We start from the raw sequence: 13204 nt of genomic DNA, 5'->3' as shown, positions 1-13204 counted from the left end.
AAAATTCTCTTAAAGATTGGTAAGTCATAATTTGATAGAATACTATAAGATATTTCTGAATACATATATCTTTCTTCTGAAAACAGTTAAAATTATACTCATTTTATTAATTCATTCGCAAAAGTTATTATAGAGCTTCAGTAATAAAATATTCTAACATAAAAGTAATGACTAAAATAAGATAAAGGTCAAATTGTTTTATATATTATCTTTCATAATAAATTGTATAATGACTTAAAATGTAATATAAATGTACGTATATAACGAATATTTGTTGAAAAAATGATTTAGATACTTAGTAAAAATATATATTTTTATACACATGATTGTGTACAATGTCTGTTTTTCAATATGATGTACATTTCATGCTGATAAATATGTACAACAAATTAAAGCTACATAATGCACTGTATTTTATAACAAATAACACGTAATATTAAAAAAAGATGCTAGATTATTAAAAATGGTATAATATAAAGAAATATTTCCTGATTAGTTATTTAATTTGTGGATGCAAAAAGTTTGAAATACATTCCTTACTACAAAATATCTTTTTCTCTTTAACTGCGAATCTGCCATTTAACAAATTTTTATTACAAATATAACAACGGAAACATGCCTCTGTTGCGTGAAAATTTAAATCTTTAACAGCAACACCTTGTTGATCTGCTGCAATTACTTTCTCACACATGTTACACGTTTTTGCATATGTTTTTTGATAACACAAGAGACATAATGGACGATCATTTTCTGTGATGTACTGTTTCCCAGCCAATGGAACATCACAATCCCAACAGCAAAAATGTTTTACGTGATAATTATGTCCTTCTGCGACAGTATACTCTCGCACAAAAATAAGCTGAAAAATATAAGATAATATAAAATTTATTATTATGAAGTAGAGATGAAATTTTTTGGAAACCTTTTTAAGTATATTGTACATACCTCATCACAAGCAAAACATCTAGGAATTCCTAAAAGTGTTGCTAAATCTCTACCACAGTATAATTTGTTTTTATAATAAAAGTATACCAAATCTACTAATAATTCATTACACATACTACATATGAAACACCCTGGATGCCATACTGCATTTTTAGCTTTGTCCGTAATTACTGCAACATCACCAACATGGAACCCTTCTTCACATTTATGGCACTTTTGTGATTTAGAATCTATTGTTAATTCCTCCATGACACTCTTAAGATGTGTTATATTTGGAACATGGTGTTCCAGTGGTTTTGCTGTAGAATTAGTTTCATAAGGAAAAATCTGGTTTTCCAATTTCTCGGAATGAAGGGTGGTGGATGGTGTTGTAAAACTATTTACTGTTGCTTGATAATTATTAATATCGAAGATCTGTGGATATATTTGTGATGATGACGCTGGTGAAGGAAATGAATTTTCCACTACTTTTGAAGGAGTTTGTGATTTACATTCTGTTAGATTTTCTATGTTGAAACCTGTAGAATACAAAGGATCAGATTTAACTAAGTTTGAATTGGTTTTCATTATTTCCATTTCTGTCTTTATTGGCCCAGAATTATGAATATCCTTTTTTATTTTTTGAAGTTCATCCTTTGATGGAATTAACATTCCAGGATATTTTACACTACTAATAGTAACTGTTTTATCAGCTCCTTTATTTGTGTTTGTGGGAATATTTTCATTTTGTAATCCAAAAGCAGTGTTTCTACATAGTGAGTTGTTTGAATCTGAACTTCTTGCAAAATTGGGAATATTGGATAGTACCTGCCCTTGATTTTCTTGATTACTATACTTATTTGTGAGCTTTTCGCGTATATACATTAGACCCTTTTCGTCTAGTGTACTTCTAACTATATCATTTGCATGTACTGTACTAGGTGGTAGCAAAGCATCTGCTAATAGAGCTTCTACAATACCAACATTATCATTTATTGGTTTTGAATGTATCAGAGAGGTGGATGGATTTTTTAGTACATCTTTGTATACTTCTTTGTGATATCTTGATGGAGTACAAAGTGATGTCACTTCAGAACTAACATTTGTGACTGCTGCATCAGTCGTTGGCACATCTTTTGCAATATCTTGACTATTACTTTTATTAATTTCACCACCTTTATTGATTATATTATATTTTTCAAGAATTGGAATATTCTTAATATTACTACTGTTACTTGTATCTAAAGGAGTAGAAAAGTTATGTACATTTAAATTTTCATATAAATTCTTCTTAGGTGAACTTTTTGGAGCAAAACTGCTTGGTGTACGTAATTGAACAAAGCTTGGTGGCACATTAAGTTTATTTTGTGGACTATGATGTTGCAGGTCTGTTGCATTTACAGGTGTTATTAATGATCCATCAAATGGACGAGCACTTAATATCTATAGTAAATAATATATATATATAATATATTAATAAATAAATATATATATTATTGATTTAATTTATATATACTCAAATTTAATTGGTGATTAAATTTATAATGTATAATAATATCTTACCTTTGTCACTGTTCCTTGTCCCACATATTTTTTTATATTTTCTAAATACCTTTCAAATTGTTTTTTCTCTTGTTCACTTAACTTATCACAAGTTTTATAATCTATGTCATGAAGAGGTAACTGTTTTTGTAATAATTGTCTCCTCAGAGCTGCACCAGGTGATCCCTTAATGGGTAATTTTTCCATAGGTAAGGCTTTCATATAGTCTATAGCAAGTTCTTTTGTTGTATCTGGTGGCACCCATTCAAATGCTTCTTCTGCATGTTCTTTTCCACTGTTTATATGTAATACTAAAAAATTTAATAAAAAGGTATTATATTGTATATATATTGTGTATATTATTTTAATTTAGTGGTATTTACATATTGATTTTTTCTTATATTTTCTTGAGTTTCCAAACAACAAATCAAATTGGGGAAAATCGTCATCATCAACGTCATGATCATCTTTACTGCATTTACAATTTTTACAAATTTTTCTCCAAAAATGTAAATCCAAACCTGGACATGCAGCTTTACAAAGAACACAAGGTGCTCCTGCCCCAGCCTCATGTGCCAATCGAGGCTGAATAAAATGATTACAATGATTTAGAAATTTCAAAAGCAATTAATTTTATTAATAATCTCCAGAGGATTAAAAATTGTAGGTATTTATAACTGATAAATTCAAATAAAATTTTCTATGGTTGTATATTATTTTTAGTTTACTAAATGTACTTAATGATTAAATTGTTTTGAATTATATATAAATAATAATAAATAATAATAAATAATTATATATAAAAAATAATAATTAGTAAATGTAAACAGATATCATATTACAAAAGAAAAGCGAAAAAATATATCTCTAAGTATACTCTAAAATCGCTTCTTTAAATTCTCACTTTTCTTTTCCGATTTTCCAATTCTAGCAACCATTTCGGACGATCATTTACATCTGTATTATTCATTTCTAATCAATTTCTTATTTTTTATTATAAAAATTGAAATTATATTTGTTACACCCAGTTGACACTTGCACAAACGTGTGACTCATCACTATGCCACATTAAAGCAGTGCTTATGTCCCCCCTTCTACTATACTCGATAAGTGGGGCCCACTCACATAATGAAATCTTCCTTCAAAAAGATTTCACATATACATACACTATATATCATACATTTTCACAATACTCAGAATACTTCACATATTCAATTCAGAGTTCAGTGTTATCTTATTATGTAGGAAAAGATATATATTAATATTTTTTATTTATCTAACATGTGTAATATGGTATAAATTATTTTCTTCATTTTTATAAAAAATTTTTATTGTAAAGAAAATTAAAATATACTTATTTTAACAGAGAAGATTTGTTATAATTTGAGTAGTACTATCAATAAATAAACTATACATGAAAATAATACAAAAGATTGAAGAATTCTATAATATATACATGCTTCTTTATCTGTATACTGAATATATACAAAAAAGGCTCATTTGAATATAACTTCAGCATGTATTGTTTACCTTCTGCTATATCCATTAAATTTTTCAATCAGTTCCAAAAGCGGTATCAAATTCTTCTTGTGAAATCTGAAATAATTACTCTTCTTTAAAAATATATATATGAGGGTTTATTTTTTAAGGAAATTTTCATTTCAAAAATTATATTAAACGTACCTTTTTCTTTTTTAACTTTTTAATTAATGCTATGTCTTTTGCTAAATCTTTGATATCTTGTTCATTCATCTTTTTTTTTCGCTTTTTTGTTGAGTTTTCTGACATCTTCTGCTTCAGTTTTTTCTCTTTCCTTTTTTTACGGTTTTCTTGCTTTTCCATTTTCTGTTTTTTATTTTCAGACCATGGTTCAGTTTGTTTACATTTACGTTTCTGTGCCTTAGGCCATACTCCGGTGTCTCGAAAAATCTTTAATTTTTCTAAACGACTTTTTTCTTTTTGTTTATCTGAATATGTAATTGAATTGATATCAATATCTTCTTCTTGAAAATTTGACATATCTTTTCCTTTAAGTTCTGGCATACGAGGCATTCGTAATAACCCAAAACCCATTGCAAGCTTTCCTAGATCAATATCTTTCAATCTTAATATTAAATTACATTCATGCTTATTGTATGCCTGTACATATGATACAAATGCTCTGTTGGCCTTGTCAAAAAGAGAGCGATCTTGTTTTTGTAAATTTCTCATACACGTTAAACACTTTTTGTATGAAATAATGGATGGCTCCAAAACTATTTGCTGTAGATCTACTTTTTGATTTCTTTTAATAAATTCTACGTATGCATCTTCTGTTTTTAAGAGAAATAACAATGCATTTCCTTCGTTACCTATTCTAGCAGTTCTACCACATCTAGAGCAAGTTACAACAAAATTATAAATAATAAGAAATTTTAAAGTTAGATCTACTCTTACCTATGAACAAAACTACTTGCTGAACATGGAGGATCATATTGTAATACCCAATCAACTTCTGAAATGTCAATACCACGAGCCATTACATCTGTACAAATTAAAATTCCACTTTCAATAGATCGAAAATCGTTGAATACTTTGTACCGCTTGTTTTTCATTTTGCCATGAATTGCAAATACTTGAATAGTCGGCAACATTCTAAAACCAAAACACGTTATAAGATGTATCTTGACAGAAATGTACCTAAATGGTTTATAACTTACGTTTGTGCAACATGACTAAAATAATCAACACAAGCACAAGTAGATAAAAAAATCATATATTTTAAATTAATCCCTTTACGCTGAATAAAATCTATCATTATAGATAATTTATATTCAGCATTTACAATGACATAATTATTTATTAAATTCGTAGGTGTAGAAATATTTGGTTTTTCTTTAACAGTTATCACAGCTGGGTTTCTAAGCCCAGCTCTTATTAACTGCTGCAATTCCTTTGTTTGAGTTGCAGAAAATAAACCTGTTCTTCTGAGACGTGGTAAATAAGATAATATTGTATCTAACGTTGCAGAAAATCCTAGATCTAATAGTCTGTCAGCTTCATCTAAGATCAGTACTTCCTATGAGTAACATTGCTAATAATTAATTTAAACAAAATATTACTATAAAAACATATTTTATATTTAAATATTAGTTACCAAAGATTTTACATATGCTGTCAAGTTTATACTTTTACAATTAGACAACATATCTTCTAATCGACCAGGTGTGGCTACAATAATATTTGCTCCAGCTTTAAGTTTATCTGCATCTTCTGCAATTGTTGTACCACCAACAAGTAATACTTGTTTTAAATCTGGTATATTGTCTAGAAACTTTTGCAAAACTTCATTTATTTGGATAGCCAATTCTCTTGTAGGACTGATTATTATTGCTCCAATTTCTATAGGTTTCCATTTCTCATTTCTTTTCTGTTTTAAATTTAAGTAAATAATGATTACTTTTTTATCCAAAATATATAAATATGTATTAAACAAAAATAATCACAGGTTGTAGATTTCATATGATACCTGCAATATCTCTAAGAGTGGAACTAAAAACGCAATTGTTTTTCCACTCCCTGTTACTGCTTCTGCAGCAACATCTTTTCCTTTTAGTAGTAATGGTATGGAAGCTGCCTGTGTATAATTTAAACAAAATTTCAAATTTACAAAATTTGTAACTATTTTAAACTATAAATATTATTTTATCAAAGGATTCAAATCTAAAATTTGTCATAACTTTATAATTTTGATTGCTATAATTTACCTGCACGGGTGTCATATAAGGAAAGTCCAACTTTTCAATGGTTTTTAATACAGAATCACTTAAAGGCAACTCTAATTCTTTCCAATTTTGTGTTTTCATTATGAATTGTAAAATTTTAAGTTAAAGTAAGTTAAAAAATTAAAAAATATATAATTTTAACGTTACTTTTTTTTCAAACATAATTTAATAGAGTTTTATAGGTTATGTTGAACATGCCATTACTACTAGTATAGAGTACAATGTAAATCAGATTGTAGATGATTTATACGTACATATAGAATACCTTAATAACCTTATCGTAGATTTTTCAAATATCATTTATATAAATCAATCTTTAGTTTCAGGATATATTTAATATTTTTGAAATGTGTTTACTGTGAGATATGGAAACTTTATATTAAATTAAATGTAAAATGTAATTATAAAAGGAAAGAGATATAAATAAAACGTATTCAATAAGTTTTCGTGATTAAAATTTAGATCTTGAAACATTTTATAGGAAGTTAAAAATAAATAAACCATCATGTACAAATTGGCTTTTAACGTATTGAGTTTATTTTGATGTTTTTTTTTAAATCTCTTCCATATAAAATTTGTGTCTAACGATGCCACACATTCAACTATCTCTCAGATAAGGATCGTCCTTGCCTTTATTTCTTTTATGTACACGACTAGGTCTAAGGCCGTAATTCAATTTGTTTTTTTTTTTCAATGCCATACTATCTGACAGTATTTGTTTATACACAAGAGGTACACAATATATTTAATTGTTATAACAATTTTAAATATTCGACGCAATAAATTCTTCAATCTAGTGGACAATAAAATATTGTTACCTTTCTGAAAATTTCTTCAATACTTTCCTTAATTTATAATTCATGTTATCTATAATAAAAAATAATGCTCATTTATAAAGACATTACATAGATTACGTAATACTTATCTAAATTAAGCTTAAGAAGAAGAAAATTTAATTTAAAAATTGAATATAATCAATGTAATGTTCCTTGTATCATTTTTAAATCTATTTCTACTACTTTTATCTATTTTTTTTTACGAATATAAGATCGATAATTATTACTGTAAACATGTTATTGCATAAAAAAAGGATATCGAAATTTTATATTTTAAATCACTAAACAAAAACTAATACATTTGTACCTCTTTATATATGCAGATGGTTTTTTCTCACGACAGGATCGTCTGTCGGGTCGTTTTAAACGTTACTTGCCAGATCCTTTTTCTCTTATACATTTTTTCTAATTAGATTTATTCTTTGCTTTGAGGATCTTATGTATTAGCATCTCATAACAAAATCCGTCATCAACAAATCGCAAAATTTGAAAGTTGACTTCAATTATTTCAATATCATGTCATTTAATTTTGTACAATTAAACGCAATTTAATGAAATTTTGAAGAATTATATCGACCTGTTCCTGTGCTTCTTATCCACTGCAGCAAGATATCAAATATGAAAGCGCGAGCAGAAAAATATGTCATATGTTCTATTTTTTTACATTATACCAATAATTACTTTGTGTAAAAAAAAGTTTTACTCGCGTGATGTTCACAATTACTCCGTTTTTGAGTACTCAAATCTCCGAAGATACGTTCACTACCAGACTATTGGATAGCTCTCTGTATCAACCTTACAGGTTGAATTTTGGTTTAATGAATGTTTACAAAGTAGTGTGAGCTATGATAATTAAAAGTGAAATTTCTTTAATTTTAATATTTCTTGCAGTATTTTATAGTCACAGTCCCTCATTTCTTTCATTTCCTAATATAATGCATAGGCACCACCTACCAATACAATTTTGAAATTGTTTGTTTGCCAATTTTCCTTTTACATTTCATATATTTCTATAAATTAATCTCAAAGATTATGTTTGTTTTTTGTTGTAACATTTAAATTAATAATATAGTAGTACACCATGGTAAATTGTATACTGAAATCTGTCTCATATGATTAAGATTTAAATACAATTTGAGGGACTAAATGTCATTGTGGGTCCTCTGTAATTAACTAACCCACTTCAAAGTCACTTTCAAGATGATTAGCACTTCATTTTAGGTTATTACTATTTTATAAATTTTTCTTTTTTGTAAAAGTGGCTGATTATTATCTGAATTAAATAAAACGCATACTATTTTTGTTTTGAGTTTGGAATGATATTGCTATTATTAATGGAGAAAAGAAAGGAGAGTGAAACTTATAAAATTGCTTATAGATATATCGACGCATAGAACAAGCAAGAAAGTCATTTTAAGTGCCAAACGCCATCATGAAAGTAACTTAAATTTATAAACTTTATTCTACCTCTGCAGAATACTAGTAGTTTCTTCTTTTTTCCGTTTCTGATTGCAGCTACTGATTGTGCGGCAAAATCACTGGTATAGTTTGCTGCGCTCCTGGAGGTGGTTGTGGCGGCAAGTATTGCATATGTTGGGGCGGTATTGGTATATGAGGAGGAATTATAGGACACATTATTGGATAACTTGGAGCATGGCCTTGAGGAGGTGGTGGAGGATACGTGGGTTGTGGAGTACCAGGAGGATTGTAAGTGCCTGGTGTGTGTGGTGGATTAGGATTAGCTGGAGAGGGGGTTTGACTTGGTGGTTGTTGAGCAACATGAGGGTGTGGATGTGTATGTGGACCCATGTACTGAATACCAGGAGCCTGTGGTCCTGGTGAGTCATGGTGATGATAAGGTGTTGCCATATGTGGCGGTGGTGGTGGTGCCTGAACCATGCGTACCATCTGTTGATATGCTGGTTGAGTAGGATAAGGCACCTGGAATGGTGGATGTAGAGGTGCTGGTGCCATTAAAGGTTGTCCAGTTGCTGCTACTACTTGCATCTGAGAGGCTATATCTTGAGCACGATGTTGCGCATGCATTACTGGTACTGAAATAAGCAGAATAACATGCAATTTTATGATTATCTCGAAAGAGATCTATGCTTTGGAAAAAAATTGAATATAAAACATTTATTAATAAATAGAATATTGGAAATAAGATGCAGATACCTAGATACTGACCCTTCCGGAACCTTGTCACAGGTTGAGTCGGTGGCTGACTGAACGCAGTTGGTGGTTGGCTAGTCATTACATATGCTGGCATGACTACAGTTGTAGGCATAGTTGCTCCAGTATATTGAGGTGTTTGTGGTGTGTGTGGTCTACTTGGTGTTGGTGTACTTGGAGATCGCTGAAGGTATAATATTTATATTATAATTCAATATTACATTATCGCTAATTTCTAATCTAATAAGTGGTAGCTTACCGGCGTGAAAGCTTTAGTATTTGGATTGAATTCTTTAGCATTTGGGTTTAACGTAGATTTTTTGAAAGCTGTCGTTATTTTATCGGCAGTAGCTTCTTGTGGGGCTTGGGTTACAGGGGGGGTGTTTGTAGAAGTTTGTTGTTGTTGTTGTGATTGGGGAGGACTTGTAGATCGCAATGGTAATGGACCTGGTGGTGGTTTACTAGTGACCACAGTTTCTTCTGGAACAGTTTGATTTTGATGTGATTGTTGTTGTTGTTGTTGCTGCTGTTGTGGAGGATTTGGATGCTGTTGCTGTTGTTGCTGTTGCGGTTGCTGTTGCGACGATTGTGACGTTGTGTGCTGATGTGATGATTGATGATGTGTCTGAGTAATTTGAGGTGAAGTATGAGTATCTTGCTGATGTTGGTGTTGTTGCTTTCTGGTAACAGGTGGTGTATCTTGTGCTGGTGTTTCTGCTAATTTGAACTCTGATGCAAATTGCCTCAATTCTGAATGTTGTTCTTCTCTACTACGTGGTGTTGGTACCTTTAACAATATATACGTTCCATAATTTTGTACACATAAAGTAGCTTAAATATAATTTATAGAAAAAGTATTACTTTTCTATGATCTGATTTATGGGAAACTATCTCACATCGTTGTCCTTCAACAGAATTTTGTTGTTGTAATTGACCATGCTGTTGATGCGATGATTGCTGCTGTTGATGAGCAGTGGTAACATTTGTTTGTGGGAATGGTGCTGGTGGTGCTTTATCTGCTTGATACACTTGTTGTCTGCCGGGCCGTTCACGCTTTTCTGTATTTATTTTGGATGATGATGTCTGTTGTTGCTGTGGTGGAAAACTGACTTGTGGTACAGAAGGTGTTGCCTGAGATTGCGGTTGTGATTGTTGAATCACAGGTACTATAAATATAAATTTGTTTAAAAGAAAATGTACGAATTATTTTTATGTTTCTATATTTTATTGTTATGAATGTAATTAGTACCTGGTGGTGGTGGTTGTGTTGCTGGTGTAGGCACAAATGGTGGTGGAGGGTTGTTATATGTAACCACTAGTCCCAGGCTTATTGATACTGGATGTTGTACCGAAGGATGAGCACTTTGCATTCCAATAGGAAGATTCGAATTTGGAGGAATGTTCACATTTACGTTGGACGGAGATTGTTGATTAAAGACATTTTTATTAGCAGTTGCAGGTCCTGGCGAGGGCGGTGGTTCACTAGATCTCATCAGCTTTGCACTATTTCCATTTTTCTTCTTCAGTGGAGGTGGAATATATTTACCTTCAGTAGGTCTCACCTAAAATTATGTAAAATTAATAGAAGATAAATAATTCCATACTTTCTAAATATAACTATAACAGTAGCAAGAAACTGCACCACGGCTGCAAATCTCTCCTCTTCATCGCCATTTTCCAGTTCTAGTCTAGCTTTGTAATTTGGCTGTGACTCTATTTCATTTGCAATTTCTGCAGCCTTTTGTTCTTGTTCTTTGTAATCTTTTGTATCTTTTCTCTGAAGTGGTAATGTATAAGCAGCTAAAGTTGGTTCATATGTTGTTTGAACACCATACTTTTGTTCATTTTTGCGAAACATATCATTAGCATCCCACCCATTCTAAAGTTAATTTTATATGTATACATGAATACATTACTTATATATGTATTTATATTCTTTTTATTATTATAAATATTGTGTACTTACTGTTGTACCATCCAATTTTAAATCATCTCCATTCATAGTAGCAGGAGGAGCATCCCAAGGTTCCAATTCTTTCTCACCAACTACACCATTATATTTACTAATAGAAGTGTCTGTTCTAAACCCATCACGTGTAGCATAATCTAAATCAATATCCCTGGCATACATAGTAATAATATCTTGTGGTTTAAAAATTAATTTCTCTACTACACTATCTGGATTAAATTTTTCTGTAACTTCCACACGATGTACCATTTCTAAGACAACATCAAATTGGCTTGAGAAAGTGCGAAAAATACCTTCATATATTGAACCATTTAATGTTTGAATCTGCGATAATATAAATATATTACAATAAATATGAAAAGAGCTTACAAAATTTATATTTTATATGTTTTATTAATGAAGAAAGTCAGAAAAAAATATGGTCTTTGTTTATTCTTATCAAATAAATCTATTACCTGTACAACATTGCCAACATTACTAGTTATGGCATGCATAAAATGGGCATTATTATATACCCCTTCAGCAGCAACACATCTTTCTTGTGGACCACGAGCACGTGGTGATCTGAAAATAAAATCATATTTATAAATCCAATATTGTCTTTAAATATCAAGAAACGAAAAAGTTTAGTAGTTGAACATTTAAAATTTGTTCAGTTTGAAAGGGATAAAGAAAGATATGGAAGATATATAATGAAACAAAAGAAAAAGATACCTGTTTGTGTTTGAACGATTCTTTCTTTTGCTATTCATTTTGCCACTCGACGAGGATTCTTCGCCAGTGGTTGGTGGAATTCTGCCGCCGGTTTGTTGCGGACCTTCTCGTTTCCTAGTGGGGACCGGAATTTTGACTAATTTCCCGGTGACTACTTAACGTCAAAAAATATTTTCGATCGAATATCCCAACGCAGGGAGGTATTAACGATTTTTTTCTTCTTCAACGAACTGCTCGTTAGATATTTAAAATTTCAATTTCAAATATTTTTCGTCCCCAAAATGATTGACAGGAGGTATTAGCTACAACAACTACCAACATTCACGATCGGTTTTCGAATCACAATCGTTTATAGGTTATGCTCCAATGGTTATCTAAACACTCGTTCGCGAAAGTCTAGCGCGTGCGTGACTTTCGGATTTTGACAGACACAAGAGTGTAAGCAAAGAAAGCAGGAACACTTTGTATTCGAAGAGACGTACGGGGGAACACGGTCTGCTCGACACACGATATCTTGCTAGTGCGTGACGTAACTCCGTTCTCTTTACGCAGGAAATCACCTTTATGGAATTTTTGCGTTGACGGAGTTAAGAAACGAACAACGGTAGCCCCAAATAATGATTTCGGCCACGAAATTGTATTTCTATTTAATTAATCAACATGTGGTAAACGATAAAACTTAGCACAAGTCGCCTGATCAACCTGATCCCGGTGACTGTCAAATACAGTCGCCACCTAGTGAGAAGTTAATGCAAATTCTGATAAAGATCATTCGCAATGCTCTTTCTTAAAGAACCTACTTTCATTGAGACTTCCTTTTCTGGTGAAAATGCAGCTTTAATTATTACTTATAGTAACCCATATATATTTAGGAAGGATTTTGTTATTGAAGATTATTCGAAAACTTGTAAATTGAATTATATTTTTCAAAATATTCCATAACATATTTATATTTCAGTCGGTCTAAAAAAAAATTGATGTGTTATATATCTAGTAATTTCATTTTAAACTTCGATCAACTTGTCCATACGCATCTCTATTTCTCTCATCTCTGATTCTCGTTATAAACTGTGTGCAATTTTCGAATAATATTCTTTGTTCTATCGGAAATGAAATCGTCCACTTGACCCAATATATGTACGCCTTGAATTATCCATTCAAATCCCTTATTTATCTTTTTCTCTCTATCAGTACGGTCAGTTGAACGGCTCGATAAGGCATTTGAAAGTTCTGATGAGACACTTTGTTCCCTCGCAAATATTTTTTCTGTACCCATCATTATC

At 30.8% G+C, this 13204-nt stretch overlaps 2 protein-coding genes across 6 annotated transcripts; both read right to left on the bottom strand.

The window, feature by feature from the left end:
* Window positions 1-480: 480 nt before the first annotated feature.
* LOC117212216 (ATP-dependent RNA helicase DDX55) lies at window positions 481-6450 on the bottom strand. 4 transcript variants are annotated; one of them, XM_033456805.1, is made up of 8 exons: window positions 6213-6450; window positions 5975-6082; window positions 5603-5875; window positions 5166-5524; window positions 4903-5100; window positions 4150-4840; window positions 3997-4062; window positions 2642-2777 (listed from the first exon to the last, which is right to left on the bottom strand). In XM_033456805.1, exons 1-7 carry the CDS (start codon window positions 6309-6311, stop codon window positions 4021-4023), a joined length of 1770 nt encoding a protein of 589 aa, XP_033312696.1. In that variant the 5' UTR covers window positions 6312-6450; the 3' UTR covers window positions 2642-2777; window positions 3997-4020. The 4 variants fall into 4 exon arrangements, with proteins under 4 accessions (XP_033312694.1, XP_033312693.1, XP_033312696.1 ...); XM_033456804.1 differs by lacking the exon at window positions 2642-2777 and adding an exon at window positions 2974-3051; XM_033456803.1 differs by lacking the exons at window positions 4903-5100; window positions 5166-5524; window positions 5603-5875; window positions 5975-6082; window positions 6213-6450 and adding exons at window positions 481-859; window positions 946-2367 and having other exon boundaries at window positions 2488-2777; window positions 4150-4290.
* Window positions 6451-6738: 288 nt separating this feature from the next.
* Window positions 6739-12631, bottom strand: LOC117212215 (ataxin-2-like protein). 2 transcript variants are annotated; one of them, XM_033456800.1, is made up of 9 exons: window positions 11922-12631; window positions 11663-11771; window positions 11205-11531; window positions 10881-11117; window positions 10488-10800; window positions 10100-10404; window positions 9498-10025; window positions 9242-9422; window positions 6739-9120 (listed from the first exon to the last, which is right to left on the bottom strand). In XM_033456800.1, exons 1-9 carry the CDS (start codon window positions 11957-11959, stop codon window positions 8582-8584), a joined length of 2577 nt encoding a protein of 858 aa, XP_033312691.1. In that variant the 5' UTR covers window positions 11960-12631; the 3' UTR covers window positions 6739-8581. The 2 variants fall into 2 exon arrangements, with proteins under 2 accessions (XP_033312691.1, XP_033312692.1); XM_033456801.1 differs by having other exon boundaries at window positions 9254-9422; window positions 11922-12629.
* Window positions 12632-13204: the final 573 nt, after the last annotated feature.

This window comes from Bombus bifarius, unplaced genomic scaffold, assembly GCF_011952205.1.
Source record: "Bombus bifarius isolate JDL3187 unplaced genomic scaffold, Bbif_JDL3187 scf7180000008286, whole genome shotgun sequence".
NCBI classification, from domain to species: Eukaryota; Metazoa; Arthropoda; class Insecta; order Hymenoptera; family Apidae; genus Bombus; species Bombus bifarius.
Note: the sequence above shows the minus strand (reverse complement) of the source record. Positions and strands in the feature narration are given on the sequence as shown.